The sequence below is a fragment of the Podarcis filfolensis genome (assembly GCF_964270895.1).
Source record: "Podarcis filfolensis genome assembly, chromosome: 12".
NCBI classification, from domain to species: Eukaryota; Metazoa; Chordata; class Lepidosauria; order Squamata; family Lacertidae; genus Podarcis; species Podarcis filfolensis.
Genome location: NC_139614.1, coordinates 38,006,556 through 38,027,104, shown reverse-complemented (window position 1 = coordinate 38,027,104; position 20,549 = coordinate 38,006,556). Strand labels below are relative to the sequence as shown.

Below are 20,549 nucleotides of genomic sequence, written 5' to 3'. Positions count from 1 at the left end.
GATCTGATGATGCAGATTGAGATAAAAGGAGATCCTACAGGTTGCCCCACATGCTGCAGTACCCCTCTGCTTGCTCTTGGTGGTCAACATTGCTTTGTTTTCCTTCCTCTTTATTGTACTTGGCAGCTGGAGAATTTGGGAGAAGGGAGAGCAAACAGATGGTGAGCTTTGAAGATTGAATGCTGTGAGTCAGTGCTCAGCTAATGTTTCCATTTATATACTTCTCGACCCCCCTCCCTCTTTCCTCCTAGCCATTTCAAACCAGCTGTAACGATTCCTACCCATTTATCCTGAAGGGTGCTAATTAAGGCTGTGCACACACTTTGGATAATAGCATTGGAATTGGCTTAATTTGGGAGCAGAATCCAAGCCTTTGCATCTGCTTTAAAACAAAAACCCGACTCAGATATTTGAAAGCTAGCTGCCCCGGCTGCTTTACCAAACATTTTTAATATTTGGATATTTACAGCTAGGAGATGGGAGAGGCATTCATGCAGCTCACATTTCCATATGGTTTTAGAACCACAGATTTCCTGCACCCGACTACATGAACCTGACCACAAGGCCAAGCGGTAGGAGATATGCTATGCATGCAGAAGACCCCCATGCTCAGTCCCCAGCATCTCCAGATAGGACTGAGCAAGACCCCTGCCTGAAACCCTGGAGAGCCACTGCCAAGCAGTGTAGACAGCACTGAGATAGATGGCCTTAGTGTAAGGCAACTTCCTACATTCCTAGCCCTCATGGTGAACACTGAACAGGGATGCCAGCAGTGTCAGGGCTGGAGTCAGATGCAGGTCAGCACGTAGAAGCAGAGTCAGTTGTCAGTGAAGTTCAAGGAAACAGCATACAATTCAGCAACACGTCCTGGTTGGTCTTGCCCCTGTAGAGCAGTTTCCAGGACTGAAAGTCCCTGCCTTCCACGGATTCTAAGGCTCCTCCTCTCCAGGATATCTCTCAAGCAATCTCAAGCCTCTCTGATCTCTGTTCCACTCTCCTCACTATCCTGCATGTTCTTGGAAACCAGGGGGGAGGGGAGCTTGCTGCAGCAGGAAAGGGGGACTCCCTGGATTCTTCAGCAGCTTCTTGATTCCCCTCCTCTGCTTCAGCCTCAGAGCCTGAACTGCTCCCTGTCACCGGTTCTCCCTGCTCACTAAACTCTGTTGCCCCTTCAGCATCAGGTACCTCCTCCCAATCTTCTTCCTCACTTCTCCTCAGTGTCCCATCACCAATCCCCAGGCTCTGAGCCTTCCTCCTCTGGTGTTTCTCTAGGGTATTCCCCTGGCTGGTATCTCCCACCACTCCTCTTCGTCCAGCCAGTCCCTGACACAGTGGCAACTGTGCAGACAAGCATTAAAATTGGGGAAAAGGTTTTCTATGGGTCCATTACAATGAATGAGCTGAAGGCATATGGAACCTTACTGGAGATTGCTGTGGACCAAATGGGAGACTGGCTAGAAGAAGAAGAAGAGGAGGAAGAGGAAGAAGAGTTTGGATTTGATATCCCGCTTTATCACTACCCGAAGGAGTCTCAAAGCGGCTAACAATCTCCTTTCCCCCTTCCTCCCCCACAACAAACACTCTGTGAGGTGAGTGAGGCTGAGACTTCAGAGAAGTGTGTCTAGCCCAAGGTCACCCAGCAGCTGCATGTGGAGGAGCGGAGAAGCGAACCCGGTTCACGAGATTATGAACCGAAAGTGGAAGAAAGAAAGGCAATAAGAGGAAGGAAGGAAGGAAGGAAGGAAGGAAAAGAAAGAAAGAAAGAGATTACTTGTTAAAAGAAACATAAGTTGCCAGATGAGCTACAGGTTTTCCTCTCCTTTACAAAAAACACATTTTCTTTTATTTGTGATCCCACACCCCTTATAAGATAATGAAACAGGTAAACCACTTTATGTATATAAAGATAAGAGGGGAATCAAGAGCCTGTGACAGTGTCCCGTTATTTCTGTGCTTATCACGTTTAATAGAAAATGTGCTGAAGCAACAACCTGACAAAGGGTGACAGCTGGAATAAAGCTCCCTAGTCCTCATGACCTTTGGTGAGAGATGGCACAAAAGTTGTTCCTGCTTCTTACTATCTCCCAGGTCGGTAATGAAAAGGGAGGGAGGGGTGTGTGGAAACCCCGCAGAGACATGTCAGCCACATTTTTACACTTTTTATTTGGGTTCTGAGTGACATCACAGATAAAATACTTTAATCAAATACAAGAAGAACAGGTTGCCATGTAGTTCTCCCCCCCTCCACCCCCCCTCCAGATGCAACAAACAGAGTTAACATGGAAAAGAAAATCCTGCTGGTGATTATGCACATGAAAACACCAGTTGAAGATCTCAGATTGGCACACACAAGTAATATCTACACGGACCGTAATTAGCTTTATTAAGCAAAGCAAACAAGTAATTTTTTTTAATAAAAAAATCACATGCAAGATGTAACCCAGGCCTATAAATCCTCTTTGCCATTACTCCCTGTACCTTCCCTGCCCCTGGGGCAACAGGAACAATTGGCTGGTGTGTTGCAAACTAGCTATTATCCCAAGTTGGACTGCCATGCAACTGTCCATTTCATTCAGTGGAAGTCGCAGTAGCACCAACTAAATGGAGATTACACAGCAGCAGAGTTTGCTGGGTGGTCCTCAAATGCCCTGATTCATGGAGATCCTCTGGCTGCCCCCTCCCCCAATCCTGCGGCTGCTCTCCTCCAATGAAGTGAATGGAAGGAAGAAGCCATTATGCACAGAGGCCTCTATAGTCTCTGCTGTTATCTGAGTAGGGATCTCACTGGCAGAGCTGTTCACTTTCCAACTCTTAAGCGTTAAATGTCTAGAGTTAAACATCGTTTCACAGGAATCAGCTTACGGTGGAAGAGATTGTGATCCGAAGCAGGTGAGCAATAGAGAAACTAGAACGGATGCAGTTCTTACAATATCAAGGTTCAATACCGCTACCACACAATTAAGGACGGCTCAGTTAATATATTGTACAAGCTTATACAGCGATACATGTTTGATTGGCAACACTGTACAGTTTTAAGTCTAAAGTGCACAGCCTCAGTCCGAGGTGACAAAAATAAAAAATAAAACCTTGCTATCAATATAATTTAAAAGGCAACACAAATTACAGACACAGCTTCATCTCCTTGCTCTTATATTTTGCAATGCTACAATGAGCCAGTACCAAAAAATTTAAGTATTTTCAATCAATTGTGACGACATCGCACTGGTTTACTTCAAGTATTTTGAGAGAGCGTAAAACAATATTGCTTTACAAACCCACGTGGCCACGTTGATCCTGGTTAAAGCTAAAACCCAAAACTTGGCCAGTGTTATAAGTAGAGACAACTCCAAGATGTGAAATTCAGGTAGATGGAATTTCCCTCTTTCCCACCCCCACCCTACCTGCTTGCAATATGGCCTAACTTGGAAGTGTGAAGTCTCGGTGGGCCTTCAATATGCCATAAAAATGGCCCTCATAATCAGAAGAGGGTTTTCCTAGGGAAGGCAGGAACTGTGCCTGAAACTGCAAAGAGGTAAAGCTAAAGTGCTTTATGTGTATTCGAAGGTGTTTCCTTCATACCTTGCAATCCTCCCATCTCTGCATAAGTGCAGGGAGTGGCTTGAAGGACCAACAGCCCAGTCCAAGATCTTTTGTTGCCCGAGGCAAAGCAGCAGATGCCTCTCCAACCCCATGTGAGTGTCAAGGTGCATAAGACCCATGACTAGTCAAGTTATTTTGGTACCTGAGGCAGAAAAAACCCAAATTCTCTCTTGCCTCCCTGGTTGGGGGAAAATGCAACCATAATAAATTAAACAACAAACCAAATTGCTGCCCTTTCATGGCACCGGAAACTGGCTGCCTCACTCTGCCTAATGGTAGGGCAAAAATTATAGGGGCTTCTGCAGCTATGTCACCTCGCGTTGAATCTATGTATAGAGAGGTTGGATCGCACAAAGGAATTCTGGTTGGCTGCTTTGGTGAATTTTGGCCATATGATTCCAAGATTTACCCCACCCCATAGCTGTCAACCCAGCAATTTGGCTCCCTCACTGGTAAGCCCTATGGTTTGGTCTACTTATGTTAAGAAGTTTTAGGCTTCCTTTCTTTACCTGTAGATTATTAAAATGCTGATGGCACAAGCAACTGATCTGAACTTTGACCTTTTTATTATTATTATTGAGAAGACTCCAAATACAACGCCATGTTAAGTCGTGGGTAGCACTTTCTATGATGATTGTGCGTCTGCTTAGATAGGCCACTTGAGAAACATCGTAAAGATTTTATAATTTCACTGTCATTGATCTTGTGTTGTTGTTGAAGAGCTGCAGTAATCTCTTGAGGTTTTCGTAGTACTAAACTCTGGAGATGTAAAGTGACAAGCAGAACAGAGACATTTCTGTTGGATAATTTATGTGGGCTTCTGTCTCAAAATAAGCATTCAATGCAATTTCTCTGAAGGAAAATAAAGGATCTTAATATCTACTATTACTATTTTTTGCCCCTGCAGTCTTCATAACCCATAGAAAATAAAAATCTATATTTTACAAAATAGGATCTTTTTAATATATATAATATATATATATATTTCTTTTGTAAAATTATATGTAGTTAAATACATCTGAAATGTATGTAAATTAGAAATTCTGTTCTAATATACCAAGAAAAAAAAGGCAACATTTCTTTATTTGAAAGCATTTTTTGTTTTATGCTTTACAATGCCCCACACTGTGTTCTGTGACTGTCTGGGGGCAAATTTGGCTACGTTTAATGCAAACTATCGCTTTTACTAACTGTACTAAAATTTGGAGGGTGGAATCATGAGCATTTCATTATTCTGGATTTGTTTGAATGCAGCCTTTTTATATTTTCTAATTGGGAAATATTCACAAACTCAACGGGGAGGGGGGGGAATACTTTTAAAGAGGAGCAATGTTCTTAAGTGTTAAATTGTACTCTACTTTGACGGCACAATATAGAAATAGATTCACTTTGGAACAAACTACAAATACATTCACCACAGTTTGTGACAACTTAATTGTCTACCTAGAGAGACATTTCAGAAGGGTCTGGAAGACCACACAATTATAAATCTTGCCCAAGGCGCTCTATTTCCTCAATCAGGAAATCAATGTCTTGGTGAGCCGCTGCTGGATTGGAGATCACCATGCGGAAAAAGTTGACCTTGTCTCCCAGGGGCTGATAGCTGACCATTGTGGTCCCATACTCCATCATTCGGGCTTTAATAACTGGAGCCACCTTCACAGACACAGTATGAAAAACAAAATTAATATTCTACTGCCTCTTTTCTTACCATAATCTTAGGGGCAAGGTAGACATGCAGTCCTCTCCCTATAGCATCCAGCAAAACTCACCTGTATCGCAACATTCTGTTGCTCTCCCTTCCCTTGCCACATCATTGGCTGACCTGTGTTCTGATGTCACAACATTCCGTGGATTTCCCCTCCTACTCAACATTATTGGCTGACCTGTGTTCTGATATATGGCCACATTCTACGTCTCTCCCTTCATTGGCTACCACTTCTTGGGTTTACACCAGCGTAGCATTTGTCCTACTTGGCTCAGCAACCAACCCAAGCTCCCATAAACTGTGCAGCCTTGTACAATAACTGTGTCAGGGACCCTCTTCAGTTGCAAGGGATCTGAGTTCATGCTGGACATCTGGCCTCCAATGCCGTTTAGGGATTGTCCGCATTGGAGTTTACTGTGTGTTTGCAGCTGTTTGCGTTCCCATTTAATTTGTGCAGTCCACATGATATTACCCCCAAACAACACCAGTCTCAGTGCTTTTTGCCTGTAAATTGAGTTTCCCTGATACAGAGATACTGAGTCAACAAATTAGAAAGCAGGGGCAAACACAGAAGGGAATGCTGACAGGTATGAATGGGAAAGACCGAAACTGCTGCTCATACGCAAATGCATATATGTGCAGGTGTGGACTAGTCTGGTCTCATTTGAAAAGGGGGAAAGTGCATTCTGTAATAGAAATGGGCACATTGTCTTCTTCTTTTTACCTTTGAAAGACGGTTCATTCTTTCTTCATTATCCTCCATATTTCGTAAACTGGGAGGCACATACCAGAAGCAAACGTTTGTGTGCTGAGGCTAATGGAAAGAAAATAACGTCTTAGATTGCACGAGCAGCTCAATTGCCACAAGGTCCATGCGTTCCCCTTTCCCACACATAGCTCTTCCTGTGACACTAGATCAAGAGCAAAAAACCAACAACCCCAAGCTTGAGTAGGCTGCTGTTTCTCAACCTTTTAGAACCTCAGCTCCTCCACTGATAAACTTAGGCTGCAGTCTCCAGTATAAATTCCTAGGGAATAAGCCCCATTAAACCCAGTGAGAAGTGCTTCTCAGTAAACATGCATGGGGTTGTGCTGTTTACTTACCTTCTGCACTCAGCAGTAGCAACAGGTTGGATTCAGAATATGCTAGTTAAACTTGTTTCCCATTGAAATGAATGGGTATTCAGATAGCCACGACTAACTTTTTAATTTTAAAATGTTCCAGGTTCCAGGTTTTGAAACTTGGAGATTTCAATGGGACCTAAGCGCAACTCAGGTTATGTTGGATCCAACCTAATGTGTTCCAAGGAATATGGCAGGGATAATAGATACTGGGAGAAGGTGATGGGAGCACATGCTTTGAACACACAGTGTCTGAGCTTCAGTCCCTGGCGTCTTCAGTTAAAAAGATCTGGCAGCAAGGGTAGGAAAGACCTCTTCTTGGAGCCCTGGAGGGCCACTGCCAGTTAGAGGAGACTGAGATATAGTAGGGTTTCAAGAGCAGACTTGATTTTTCCTATCGATTCCTTTAATTCCCTAGGTGTCCATAGTTTGACATCAATTAGATCTACAGCCAAACCTCGGAACTTGAATGTAATCCGTTCCAGAAGACCGTTTGACTTCCGAAACGTTCGAGTTCCAAGGCACGGCTTCTGATTGGTTGACAGCTAGGTTTTTGCATAGCGGAAGCCACGTTGGATGTTCAAGTTCCGAGGAACGTTCAAAAACCGGAACACTCACTTCCAGGTTTTCGGCGTCCAGAAACTGAAACATTCAGCAATGGAGCTGTTCGAGTTCTGAGGTTTGACTGTATTACTTGTGGTGCCTGTACTCAGAAGGTCAGCAGTTCGAATCCATGTAACGGGGTGAGCTCCCATTGCTCTGTCCCAGCTACTGCCAACCTAGCAGTTCGAAAGCACACCAGTGCAAGTAGATAAAAAGGTACCACTGCGGCGGGAAGGTAAATGGTGTTTCTGTGCGCTCTGGTTTCTGTCACGGTGTTCCATTGCACCAGAAGCAGTTTAGTCATGCTGGTCACATGACGCGGAAGGCTGTCTGTGGACAAACGCCGGCTCCCTCGGCCTGAAAGTGAGATGAGCGCCACAACCCCATAGTCACCTTTGACTGGACTAAACTGTCCAGGGGTCCTTTAACTTTTTATGTAACGGGGAATACACATATGTATTCACTGGGTTAGATTTACAACCTAAGAGCATAATACGAGCTAGGTGGATTAGGCCAATGGCACAGTGCCAACCAGATGCCTATGGGAAGCCTGCACTCTTGTCTTCCTGCTAGGCAGGAAGGCTGATTGATGTTCTGGCCAGTTCAGGTGCTCTCTGGGCTCCTTACACTGATCTTGCAACTGATTCATAAATCAGCATGGTAATCATTCTGCTAGTGCTTATGTCGATTCCTTCTAGCACACTGGGCGGGAAGATTACTTGACAAACAGTCCCTTGGTAACAGTTTGGTCTCTATGATTAGCAAGTACAGGGCAGACTTTTTAATTAATAAAATCCCCAATCTATAAAATGGTGTAGTAATAGATGTTCTGGAGCAGTGCAATCCCAATGTACTTTTACTTGGAAGTCTGCCTTTCTGTGATTGGTGACGCTTACTCTTAGGTAAGTGTGGAGGGATTTGCTTTTCAAAGCTATGTGAAAATAAACACACACACCTTTCCCTCAATCACCAGCTCAAAGCCTTCTCTGTTCTTTATTTTGTTGTACAGGTATTCTGCAAGTTCCAAGCATTTGTCAATGTGTGCTTCAAATCCTACAGTGCCCTTTGGAACAAAGGAAGAAAGAGAGAGGAACGGAGGGTTAGGTTTGTTAAATGTATATCTCGCTTGGCTACAAGAACACCTGAAGAAATTTACAATCAGAAGAGAACAAAATATTATTATTTTTTCTGATTTTGGAGGATGCACTAAAAAAAAAAGCATCACAGCAGGCACTGCCTTGTTCAAATCCTTATGCAACAGATCAGCATATGACCTGAAGGGTGCTGCTTCTCTAATATACAGCAATCTAGGGATGCTGGAGGTCTCTGAATTGTATGGGAATCAGAAATAAGCTACCTAATTGAAGATCACAAATGGGAGGGTATCTGCACCACTTCCCTCCTTAAAACCCTCTCTGCTCACTTACAGGAGCCCTCGCTCAAGGTCCTCCTTAAAAGGTAGCAAAAGCAGCAGGCTGCATATTGTATTTATTATTGCTCAAGCTCCTGGAAAAGCTTCTGGGCAAAGTTTTCCTATTGAATCCAGTAGGGCTTCCTTCCGAGTAGGAATAGTTAGAATGCATCCTTTTGTGTTCCATTTCTCCTCCCGCTTAGCAGAAGGGGCGCTGCACATTAGCTGAAGGGGCACCTACCCTTCAGCGAAAGGAACCCAAAGCCTCCGGAGGCTTCAGGTGGCTATCTTTGAACCCAAGGAGCCTGCATTCGCTCCATAAGACGCACACACATTTCCCCTTAATTTTTGGAGGAGAAAATGTGCGACTTATAGGGCGAAAAATACGGTATATGAATGTAGTCAGGGTGAAACTTGATTTAAACCATCCTCTTCTTTTCCTGAGTGGATAAAATCAATGAGTTAAATCACCTTGATTTCATTCAGTCTGTCGGGCCTACATAACTCGTGACCCACCAGCTATGTGTTGTGGTGCTGCTAGGTCCTGGATCATTCCCTTCATTTCCTCTTTTTGCATCCACATACAGAGAAACCAGGAGCTTTATGGAGCAGCTGTAAGGCCTCTGTAACTGGGACATGGTGTGCATTTCCTTGTTGGATCAAAAATGATGCACACCTAACTTTAAGCAGTGGCAACCTGGTTAAGGTTAGCTATAAGATGGTGCCAACAATGGGTTGCAAAAACATCTACAGCTGCATGAAATGTGTGTTTCCTGCAGGCCATTGTAGTAAATGAATTTGTTCATCTTAAAGGAAATCTTGGGGGAGGAATCTGAAACCACTCAGCAGGAAGCATTATATTTGGCAATATTTCCAAACTGCAAAATAAGCTGGTCCTCGGAGAGTCTTTACAAATATGCCCCTAGAAAACAACAGATTTATAATTGGTTTCCCCACATCAGTATTACGCCCGCTCCTAATTGCTGCATAAAATGGAAGCAGGTGTTCTAGTCACAGTTTTGCCATGTCTAGTTTTAAGAATTCATACAACAAAATCCTCTTGTCGTTCTCGAAAGCTTTTAGCCTGATTACGCTAAAACAGAATTGTTAGGCTGCCAAATTGGCTGGAGTCGAGGTGCGGCAACTGCTCCGTGATGTCACAGGCTCGAAGCTTGAAGGCGGCACTCAATTCCTCACGGCTGAAAGGTGAATTGCCAATTATTATTCATTTGTTCACTCCCAGGTTTGTGCTTTTTATTTATTTCACGCACAGAAAGCTCGTGTTAGAGAGGGCAGTGGTTTACCCAGAGACAGCTCTTGTAGGAATGCTCAGCCGCAGTTGCCTAGCAACCTAGCAACCAACATTTACTTATTTAGCAAAATTCTTAATTGCTTTGCATTCAAAAGAATCGCAAAGCGGTGTACAAAACAGAACTCAGATGCAATACAATGCATTTATAATGAAATAAAACCCCCCTATTCAGATAACATTATGCTGTTCAACCAATAATGCTCCCAATTACACACTCATCTATATATACCTCAGTACAAAATCCCAACCAGTCACTTTATATGGCAAAGGCCCTAATCATACCATGAATTTAAAGCAGCATCAGGCTACTATAAACAGTCATGGCTTCCCCCAAAGAATCCTGGGAACTGTAGTTTGCTAAGGATGCTGAGAGTTGTAAAGAAGCCAATAAGTTTAATAATACAGTGGTACCTCAGGTTAAGTACTTAATTCGTTCTGGAGGTCCGTACTTAACCTGAAACTGTTCTTAACCTGAAGCACCACTTTAGCTAATGGGGCCTCCAGCTGCCGCCGCACCGCCAGGGCCTGATTTCTGTTCTCATCCTGAAGCAAAGTTCTTAACCTGAAGCACTAGTTCTGGGTTAACAGAGTGTGTAACCTGAAGCATATATAACCTGAAGTGTATGTAACCCGAGGTACCACTGTATTGCTAATAATAATAAATGATCATGATGATAGTATTACCACTCTTTCCAGGGAACTCTGGGAATTGTACCTCTCTGAGGGAAATAAGACACCTACTTTTCCCTCTCTTTTTCTCCCTCGCTCCCTCTTCCATTGAAAATACTCACCTTTGCCCTCCACATCAGCCATAGCTTGAAGACATCAACATGGCGCCCACATTGCAAGGCTTTGTCTCCAGTGTCGTATGACAGGTCGTAGTGCTTATCTTGTTGAAAGAGGTAGGAAGCGTGCATTTGGTTACAGCTTTGCATCAGGCCCTTTAAAGAAGCAGACACACTCTGAAGGGCACGTGGAATAACAGGGAAGTTTTACTGATTCAAGAAAGCGCTTGCAAACAATTCCCCATCCTTGGCTGTGCTGCGAGGAACAGTTGATGTGTGTTTGTGAAGGCCTCGTAACTTTGACTTTGTAAGAAGAAGAAGAAGAAGAGTTTGGATTTGGTATCCCGCTTTATCACTACCTGAAGGAGTCTCAAAGCGGCTAACATTCTCCTTTCCCTTCCTCCCTCACAACAAACACTCTGTGAGGTGAGTGGGGCTGAGAGACTTCAGAGAAGTGTGACTGGCCCAAGGTCACGCAACAGCTGCATGTGGAGGAGCGGAGACGCGAACCCGGTTCACCAGATTACGAGACTACCGCTCTTAACCACTACACCACACTGGCTCCCTAAGGTTTCCTAAGGAAAGGATACAGGCTCCAGTGCTGGCAGAGGGGGGCCATCAGTTGTATCTTTAGACTATATTATGAAGTCAAGAGCATTATTTTCTTCCATGCTTGTGAGACACCTTTGGGAGGGAGAAAAGGCTAAGGAGCGAACTCCACACAAATCCGGAGTAGAGTCCCTAAGAGGGTTGGATGATGTCTTGTATGCCTCCTTCTGGAAATTCCTGCAGCCAAGCTGGTGCCAAATGTATTGTTCTGCTTTCCTTGTGACCACATCAGTGAGGCCGAGAGGGCAGCCCAGGCTCCATACACATAGCCCAGACTTGCTTGCAACATCATCACATAAATATATTATTGCAATTATAGCTATTACCCTCGTCCCCAACTCTATAAACAATTCAGCTAAATATGTGCTATTTTCTGCTTCACCTCCTACCATGCAGCCCCCAGCCCGGAGGTAGTCAATGGGGCACCCTCCAGAAACTGTTGTGTTCCAGCTCCTATCATCCCATGCCAGCCCAGCCAGCGGTCAGGCGTAATGGGAGTTGTAGTCCACAACATCTGGAGGACACCATGTTGGCTTTTCCTGCCCTGGCTGCTGTGAAGATGGGAGCACCTAGTTACCAACCGTGCGTCGCTGAGCTCTTAAATCCACCGTAAGGAAAGCTAGGAACCTTTTGGAAACCCCATTTGCTTCTCATATTCACTCGTCTGCTAAAGTAGCATAGTGCCCCCAGTGCGGCATCCCTCATAATATTCCATAGTAAAGGTAAAGGGACCCCTGAACATTAGATCCAGTCGTGACCAACTCAGGGGTTGCGGCGCTCATCTCACTTTACTGGCCAAGGGAGCCAGCATACAGCTTCTGGGTCATATGGCCAGCATGACTAAGCCGCTTCTGGCAAACCAGAGCAGCACACGGAAACGCCGTTTACCTTCCCACCGGAGTGGTACCTATTTATCTACTTGCACTTTGAGGTGCTTTCGAACTGCTAGGTTGGCAGGAGCAGGGACTGAGCAATGGGAGCTCACCCCTTCACAGGGATTCGAACTGCCGACCTCCTGATCGGCAAGTCCTAGGCTCTGTGGTTTAACCCACAGCGCCACCCCCGTCCCTCATAATATTCCATACTAGTTGGGAAAAGAAAGATAGGGTGAAGGAGCCTTACGCTGTTGGGGAAGGAACTGGAGGAGGAGCCTTGGAGAGCAGGAGAAGGTGGAGAACATCAGTCCTCACAGCTGTCTCATTGGGGCAAGAACTATTGAGAAGAGTTCCTGTGACCAAGCTGTTTTGTTTCTCTGAATAAAGAGTTAACTTCACTGCCATTGGGTACTTTTTGTTTTACTGCTGACCTCTGCCTGACTCCACCTCCTGATATCCCCATTTCTAGGCAACAACCTCTGCACCCATTTTTAAATTTTTTTTTATTTCAGGTTGACTACAGATTTATTATTATTCTTTTTCAGGCGAAAGATGTCAATATGGATGTAAACATACCTCTTCTCGAACGAGCAGAGCGGAGCACTGCAGCGGGACCCCCATCATTTTGTGTGGGTTCCATGTCACAGAATTGGCCCTAGAACAGCAACCAAACTTTAATATGAGGTGCGGCAATGGCGGGTTGCATTCACAGAGGCGTAAAATGCAAACAGCAAAACCAAAATAAAAAGGTGGCTCTTGTATGGCCAGAACAGTAAGGCTGAAAATAAGCCAAGCAGCTAAAAAAGAAAGTCATTATTTCATGCCATAATCAGGCTTTTTACAAACATCCAATAACAGTTAATATAAATGTATTGGCACAGATAATGTTCCTTAGAAATGACGAAGATTTTTCAGCTTGGAGCTTTTCTAGTGAATGTCTTTCTACAAGTCCATAGTTGTTTAAACTATGGTTAATGAGAGAGTGGTACCTTGAATAGGTACCCTGGCATGTTTTCACTAACCAAACAAACCACAGTTCCCTGTGTCTGGATGTCACGGGGAACTTTGACTGGTGGCCCAGCTGCACCCTTGTCTGGGCAGGAATAGCCTAACTTCTGTTTTCTATGCTCTGGTAACCTTTAGGTTCAATTACTGCAACACATTATACACAGGGCTGCCGCTGAAGATGGTTGGGAAACATCAGCAGAATTCAGCGGCCAGGTTGCTCACCGGAGCCACAGAGTTTGAGCATATTACACCAATCTTGGCCCAACTGCACTAGCCGCCAATTAGTTTCCAGGCCCAATTTAAAGTGCTGGTTTTGACCTACAAAGCCTTAAATGGCTCAGGACCGCAATACCTTAAGGATCGCCTCTCCCCATATGAACAGACCTAGATCCTGCAGTCATCATCTGAGGCCCTTCTTTGTGTGCCTCCTCTTCAAAAGGTCTGGAGGCTGGCAACATGAGAATGGGCCTTTTCTGTTGTGGCTCCCCATTTGTGAAATGTTCTCCTCAGGGATGCTCGCCTGGTGCCTTCATTGCATATCTTCAGGCACAAGGTGAAAATGGTTCTTTTTAACCAGGCCTTTGGCTAAATATTTTAAACGTGTTTGTGGGAGGGGGGTTATTGATTTGTTATTGTGTATTTATTATGTATTTGTGTTCTCATTTTGTATTTATTATGTTGTGAACTGCCCTGTGATCTCTGAAAGAAGGGCGGTATACAAATTTAATAAACAACAACAACAACGTAAAAGGAACAGCAGCAGGCTCTTATGCTTTACAAAGATTTGGTCAAATATTTCAATAATGATTGGAACTTGAAAAATAGTTTCTGCTGCTACATTTGACAAGAGGATATTGACTGGTTTTAAATTTGCAGGAATTCTGGTGGCACTCAAGACAGCATATGAGTAGCGTCTAATAATATTTCCATCAGTCACTGCAGCACATAAGTGATATTTAATGACATGTCCGTAATCCCTACCTTTCAACACCATTTAATTTCCATTTATGTTTCCTTGACATCAGCAGCCCACCACCCCACGCTCCCTGGAAAAGAAAAGAAAAGAGCATTAATTGTATTCAGTCATACGGATTTCAAGGCTCTAATATCCAAGCCCACAAGTCACTTCTGAATGTTCTCCTTGTGTGATCAGGGAAGCAGCCAAAAAAACATTGTTGAGGAAATTTCAAAACATGGGAAGTGTATGAAACATGTTCCCCAAGTGCACATTTGAAATTTACAACCACATGATGCAATGGCGCTGTTGGTTTAAGTGGCTGTAGAAAAGAAAGAAATACCTTAAGCCCTTCAATTCAAGTGACTGTCCCCTTGCATTTTGTCCATTCCATGCAGACAAAAGTTGTGCTGTAACAGGAGAGGGGAACCTGTGGCCCTCCAGACTTTGTCAGCCCTAGTCAACAGGACCAATGGTCAGGGAGGAGTGTGGATGTTTGTGCAGAGTTTGGTTTGATATCCCGCTTTATCACTCCCCTTAAGGAATCTCAAAGCGGCTAATATTCTCCTTTCCCTTCCTCCCCCACAACAAACACTCTGTGAAGTGAGTGGGGCTGAGAGACTTCAAAGAAGTGTGACTAGCCCAAGGTCACCCAGCAGCTGCATGTGGAGGAGCGGGGAAGCGAACCCGGTTCACCAGATCACGAGTCCACCGTTCTTAACCACTACACCACACTGGATCTCAGTGGGCGGAAGAGGAGGAAGTCCTGATAAATCATAAGCTGTTTTCCCAGCTTTATTTTTTTTTAAAAAAAGCAAGGGAGCAATCCAACACCCAAGATCTTCTGGGATGAGTGGAGTTTGAAACAGGTGAATCTCTGTCTGAGTCTGGGCTTAACTTGGGCTAACCCAGTTCAAATCCCTCATTCCAGCTCAGTTAGAGGTACACCGGTGTAAGTTCTTCAGCCCAGCTCTGTTGCAGCTGGTTTAGCTGAGGCCAGGATCAGCGATGGAGCATGTTTTCACTGTGTCCGGGGCATGCATGCCTGTTGCAGCCTCTTCACAGTGCCTTGCCAGGACCCCCCAGAAAAAATGGGACCATCGCCCCAGCAGACCCCCCCCATGTTACACCAGTGGTGAAGACAAGTCCCCCAACAAGGGAGTGATGGGGGCACAGTGGGGCAGGTGCGCACTCACACCTGTTCCAAACCCTTTCCAAATTGGTCACATGACCTAGCAACCTAGCAGAAGTTACACAGCCACCTAGATTGAACCAGCTCTGACTGTTGAAGGCAGTATGCTTCAAATACCAGTTTTTGGGTAGGGAAAGTGTTGTTGTACACAGATTCGGCTTGCGGGTTTGGCCACTGTGAGAGCAGGATGCTGGCCTAGATGGGCCTTTGGCCAGATCTAGTAGCCTTTTCTAATGTTCTTAAATAAACAGTCACATTCCCTGACTTCCCTGGCTTTTTTCTGGCCCACGTAGGACCAGTCTGGATAGTTGGCCTTGGTGAAGATTTGACGTTTTCATCCCCAAAAAGTTTTTGATTTGAGTTTCTACTGGAATGAGGCTGCCTTTTAATGTTGTACTTAATCTTGTTTTTAAGTTGTATTTTAATCAATTGTTTTTACCTGGTGTTAGCCGCCCTGAGCCCGGTCTTGGCTGGGGAGGGTGGGGTATAAATAAAAATTATTATTATTATTATTATTATTATTATTATTATTATTCGTATAGGATGGGCCTACTACTTGCTACTAACCACAAGAGCTCGAGGCAATAAAGCTTTGAATGTCAAAAACTAGGGACAAAGAAAATGAGATGGCCCAGACCTTCCTGCTCTCCTTGTCAGCTTCTAGAATCTGGGGTTCTCAACATCCTTCAGAGACTCTGCTAGGAAATGCATTTCCACAGTAAACCGCATGGTTTTTGGCTCTGCCAGCTTACTGTTTTGTAGCTCAGCCCTTTTAGACTGCAATTCTGTACTCACATCAACATGCATCCAGATCTTGTACTTTTTACAGATATCTGCAATAGCTATAAGTGGATCAAATGCCCCATAGACTGTAGTTCCTGCTGTGGCACTCACGAGGAAAGGAACAAATCCCTGCAGGAAGAAAACAACAACAAAAACAACAGGAAAATGTTCCAGCGGAGAAAATTTCCTTTAGACATGGAGACTATTTTCTGAAATTGAGCGTCTTTCAGTCGCAACAGCCCTGTTGGGAAGTGGTGTGGAACAGAGGCTTAATACTGTTGTAAGTTTTGGGGGAAGGCAAGGATCCCTGAAACTCCTGGGTGCCAAATCCTCCTTGTTTTTCCTAGATTTAGTGAAAGTTAGAATTAATCAAGGGTTGATTAAACTGTGCCATACATTGCTGGATGCACTTAATGCTAACAAGCCAAGCCAGCCTGAGAGTGTGGGTCAGTGGAGGAACAAAGCTGAGAATGGCCAAGTCATTAACTCACCAGGAAAGCCTTCAAGAGGGGGGAAACTATGCCAGACCAGGAGGGGTAGGGGCTCTCCTTCAGTGTGTGTTAGTGGACATAGACTAAAGGGATTAAAGGGTGTAGGGTTTTGGTTTGAAGGAGATAAGCCAGGGTCTGTTAACTGTGAGAAGGAAGAAGAAGGCGGGGGGGGGGGGCAGGAACATTGTATAGGCTGGCTGTGATAGGCTGTAACAAAGAGACAGAGAGCATGACTGATTTTCTGTCTTTGAGACCCAAGACTGCTGCACCTATGGGAGAAGCAAGAGACCCTCTTGGGGCGTAATGCTATCCACACCTCCATCATAGGCTCAGGTGGTATATATGTGTGTAAATAAACCATATATCCTAAAGACACCATGGTCTCCGCTGTGCCTTATTCCCAAAAGGAAACACGAACCCTAGATAAGCACCCGAGATCCTTGGAATCACATGCACCGCTCAGCAGAGGTTGGGGCGGCGTGAAACAATATCATTAGGGCGAGGCATACCACAGACTCAACATCTAAGAAGCATGCCTGATTTATGCTGCCAAGCAAAGCTTAGATGTTATAAGAGACTGCCACTTGCACATCATGGCTTCCTCTTCCTACACGGACTGGCAATAGCTCTCTAGAATTTCAGGCAGGGCTATTTACCCAGTCCTATCTAGAGATGCTGGAAGGGACTGAAACTGACACCTTTTATTTATTTTATTTTATTTGCACACTGTCCTGTAATACCCTTAGCAAATGGGCTTCTCCACACTGACCTTTCCTCCGCTCTTTCAAGGAACCGTCCGAGCTTTAAAGCTATGTGCACATATTTCTTCTTCTTCTTTTGCTCCAGAGCGTTCCCTGTGAAAACTTGCTCTTTAAATCTCAATCAGTGCAAAGGGCAATCTGCTTAAAACCCAACTGAGCGCTAAAGAGTGGGTTTTTGTAGGGAAAACTCTGGGACAAAAAGCTCTACCAAAAAAACCCCCCAAAATGCTAAGACATGCAGCTTTTAAGCCCAGATCTATGCCTGGCGAGAGTGGAGCAAAAGTTAAGTGTGGATAAGCCCAATGTTGTGACCCATCGACATCCTTTTACTGTAATTTGCTTATGTCATTGATGCTTCTGCCTGCAGGTGGCAGCAAACTGCTAAGGCGACCAAATGTGTCCAGATGTTTGGCTTTTGCATAAGGCTTTTCCTGGCAGGGAGTAAAAATGAGCATCTGGAAAGGCTAGGTTTACTTTGCAATTCCGAACTCTGTTGAACGAGTGACTTACACTCTTCTGGCCTCAGCTGGGCGGTGTAAGAAACAGTTTGTTGAAAAACAGACAGTTCAAATTTTTTTAAAATCGTTGAGAATGAATGTGGGACTTTCTACATGCAAAAATGGATGCTCTCTGACAATGGGCCTGCGCCTCCTACAATCACAGGGTCTAGACTAGAGGATGGAGAGAGCTCAAAAGAGTTGGGGTGAACCAACATTCTTGCACATGCACACTCAGTGAATCACTTTGTGATGCCTACGTTTTTTCGGAATAGTCTATTTTTCGGACAGGTTTTTTCTGTGCATTGGTCCAACTCATCATTAACTCGCATTTCGGGGGGGGGGGGAGATCTTTGTGTGCAGATGTATAAGGCAACTCAACTTTTAAAACAATGATTGAAATTCCATAGGCAATTCCCTTGCCTCACTCCCCAAAACGGTATGCCCTCCTATACACCTATAGATTACTGACTGTAGGTGGAAATCTACTTGCCTTTTGCTTTGCCTCAACAATTCTCCTTTCAAGATCAGATGGAATCATTTTGCCTCTGCAATAGAAAAGGGGGGGGGGGAATCAAAATACCATGGCCTTGCTATTAGCTCTTTCTGTCCGCTACTCAGGTTAGTTAACTTAGATAAGATAGTGATTTATGAAAAGTTCTACCCACCATTTATAAACCTAACTAGCCACTTGGGAAGCGATTCATTCCACCCTCCAACATCTGCCTCCTTAACTGAATTTGAGTCAGTTGAAGAGGTTTGCAAACAGGTCCTGTTTCTTAGTACAGTACTATTAATAATAATAATAATAATAATAATGTATACTTTGCATTATTTTGGGTTTTCTTGCAAATCTGAGTGTTTATGTGAATCTCAACTTATCCATAGTAAAGTGGGTGAAAAATGTCAAATGACTGAATGCAAAGTTATGGTTTTTTTAGTACTGTATTATTCGCCCTATAGGACGCACTTTTTCCCCTCCAAAAATGAAGGGGAAATGTGTGTGCGTCCTATGGGGCGAATACAGGCTTCAGGAAGCTCTGCGCAACCCTCCGGAGCCCGGTGCCAAGCCGCGCCGGGCTCTGGAGGGTTGTGCAGAGCTGCCTGCGCTCCCAGGCTCCGCGCAGCTCCGTGCAACCCTCGGGAGCCCAGCGGGAAGCCGTGCCGGGCTCCCAAAGGTTGCGCAGAGCTGCGTGCATTCCGAAGCTTCGGGTGCGCTGAAGAGCGTGCCCGGGCTTCGCGCAGCTCTCCACAAGCCTGGGGAGACCGGCGCGGCTCCCTAGGCTTGCGGATAGCAGGCTGTTCTGGGGGCTGGGGTCGGGGAAAGCTCGGGCTTCCCCCGCGCCAGCCCCGTGCCTGGGGGGGGGGGAATAATTTTTTCCCCTTTATTTCCCCCCCAAAAAGTAGATGCGTCCTATAGGGCGGTGCGTCCTATGGGGGCGAAAAATACGGTACATTTGATGTACTCAAGGGCCCTTGCTCCTGAACTCACAGTTCACTAACTAATGTCCACATGGTGCTTGACAGATCTTCTGCAATCCAAAAATGTATTGTGCAGGTCACAATATATATAACTCTGCTGGTACAGCCCTGGGGCCATGAGCTTGGCTCAACAAACCTGCTATAAACCACTTTTTGAACTCTCTGAAAAATGCCCAGCATGTATGTGGCAGAGCTTCCTTAGCCCAACACGGGGCAAATCTATATTATATGAACAGGCCATTTGATTATTCTTTTTAAAAAATCATTCTTTCTGCTGCTTTCAAAGAATGGCTATTCCTGCAGTCATTCATATGGTTGTGCTTACCTGTCATCACACCTGATCAAAATCACACTGTCAGTACCAATTCCTAAGGCTGCTGCTCCTTTCTTCACAGAAAAATGACTCTGAAAAAGCACACGGGTTATTTTTGCAATGTTTACAGCAGCTTCGCTTCTTCAGCTGTAAAAGAATCATGAAGCAGCACCTAGGGGAACAATCCAGCAAGCCCTTATTCCTGTGCAAATGAGGCTCTGTTTGCAAGCCCTGGTGAAATGAATGGGAAGTTCTGCGTGGAGACCTTAAACATCTATAGCTTGACTGTTCGGTGATTAGGTGTTTAGTCAACCACCGAATGCAATTTAATAAGGGCTGACAGAACGTATGTGGAAGAGCTTTGAACTCTGAAGTGCTGATGTTGCTAAATGCTCTCAGATGGCTGCCTTTTTCTTGGATACCACAGGAGTTACATTAGTCTAGTCTTCCCCAACTTGGTGTCTTTCAGATGCTGTTGGACTACAGCAACAGTCCCAGCCAGTGTGGTCAAAATGGACAGCGCCATGTTGGGGGAGGCTGGATGAGATGGACATAAATGGAAACTACAAGAGGTCACCATGAGATTTGACAGCTTCATAAAAACACACCTTCCCAACATAACCGACACAGCACATTTCAGAAGGAGGGGCATCATAGCTCATAACTCATTTGTATGCAAAAAATAAACAGAGGACTCTCATGTTACAGTAGGAAAGTGACTATGTCTTTCCCCAAAGGGTGTTTGAAGGAGCCTGGTTTAATCAGCAAAGAAGTGAGGCTAGCAAAAGGTTGAAAGAGAAAACACCTACATGCTCCGATGTGAAGGCAACCAGTCTTGGAATAGCTGCCATTCCTTTCTCTTTAACTTCCGGGAACATCTTGAAACGTGCAATCAACATAGCATACATGTTAGATATGGCACCACCTGGAGTCCACAGTAATACATCGTTACTTCCTCTATTCATAACGGGACAAAAGCTTTAAGCACAAACTCTACTGGTCATGCAACTTTTTTCAAAACAAGAGACATTTCTCATATAGA

General features: G+C 44.6%; 1 protein-coding gene across 3 annotated transcripts in view; it reads right to left on the bottom strand.

Moving 5' to 3' along the window:
* Positions 1-2,144: 2,144 nt before the first annotated feature.
* The window catches only part of GAD2 (glutamate decarboxylase 2), a 39,110-nt gene continuing 20,705 nt past the window's right edge, over positions 2,145-20,549 (bottom strand). For all 3 annotated transcript variants that reach the window (XM_083579754.1, XM_083579753.1, XM_083579755.1), the window contains 10 exons: positions 20,317-20,432; positions 19,520-19,599; positions 18,206-18,260; positions 15,976-16,092; positions 14,015-14,079; positions 12,602-12,680; positions 10,548-10,697; positions 7,989-8,096; positions 6,033-6,122; positions 2,145-5,256 (listed from right to left, as the gene is read on the bottom strand). In XM_083579754.1, coding sequence (XP_083435880.1) covers positions 5,083-5,256; positions 6,033-6,122; positions 7,989-8,096; positions 10,548-10,697; positions 12,602-12,680; positions 14,015-14,079; positions 15,976-16,092; positions 18,206-18,260; positions 19,520-19,599; positions 20,317-20,432 — 1,034 coding nt within the window. In that variant the 3' untranslated portion in view covers positions 2,145-5,082. The remainder of the gene's footprint in view (positions 5,257-6,032; positions 6,123-7,988; positions 8,097-10,547; positions 10,698-12,601; positions 12,681-14,014; positions 14,080-15,975; positions 16,093-18,205; positions 18,261-19,519; positions 19,600-20,316; positions 20,433-20,549) is intronic.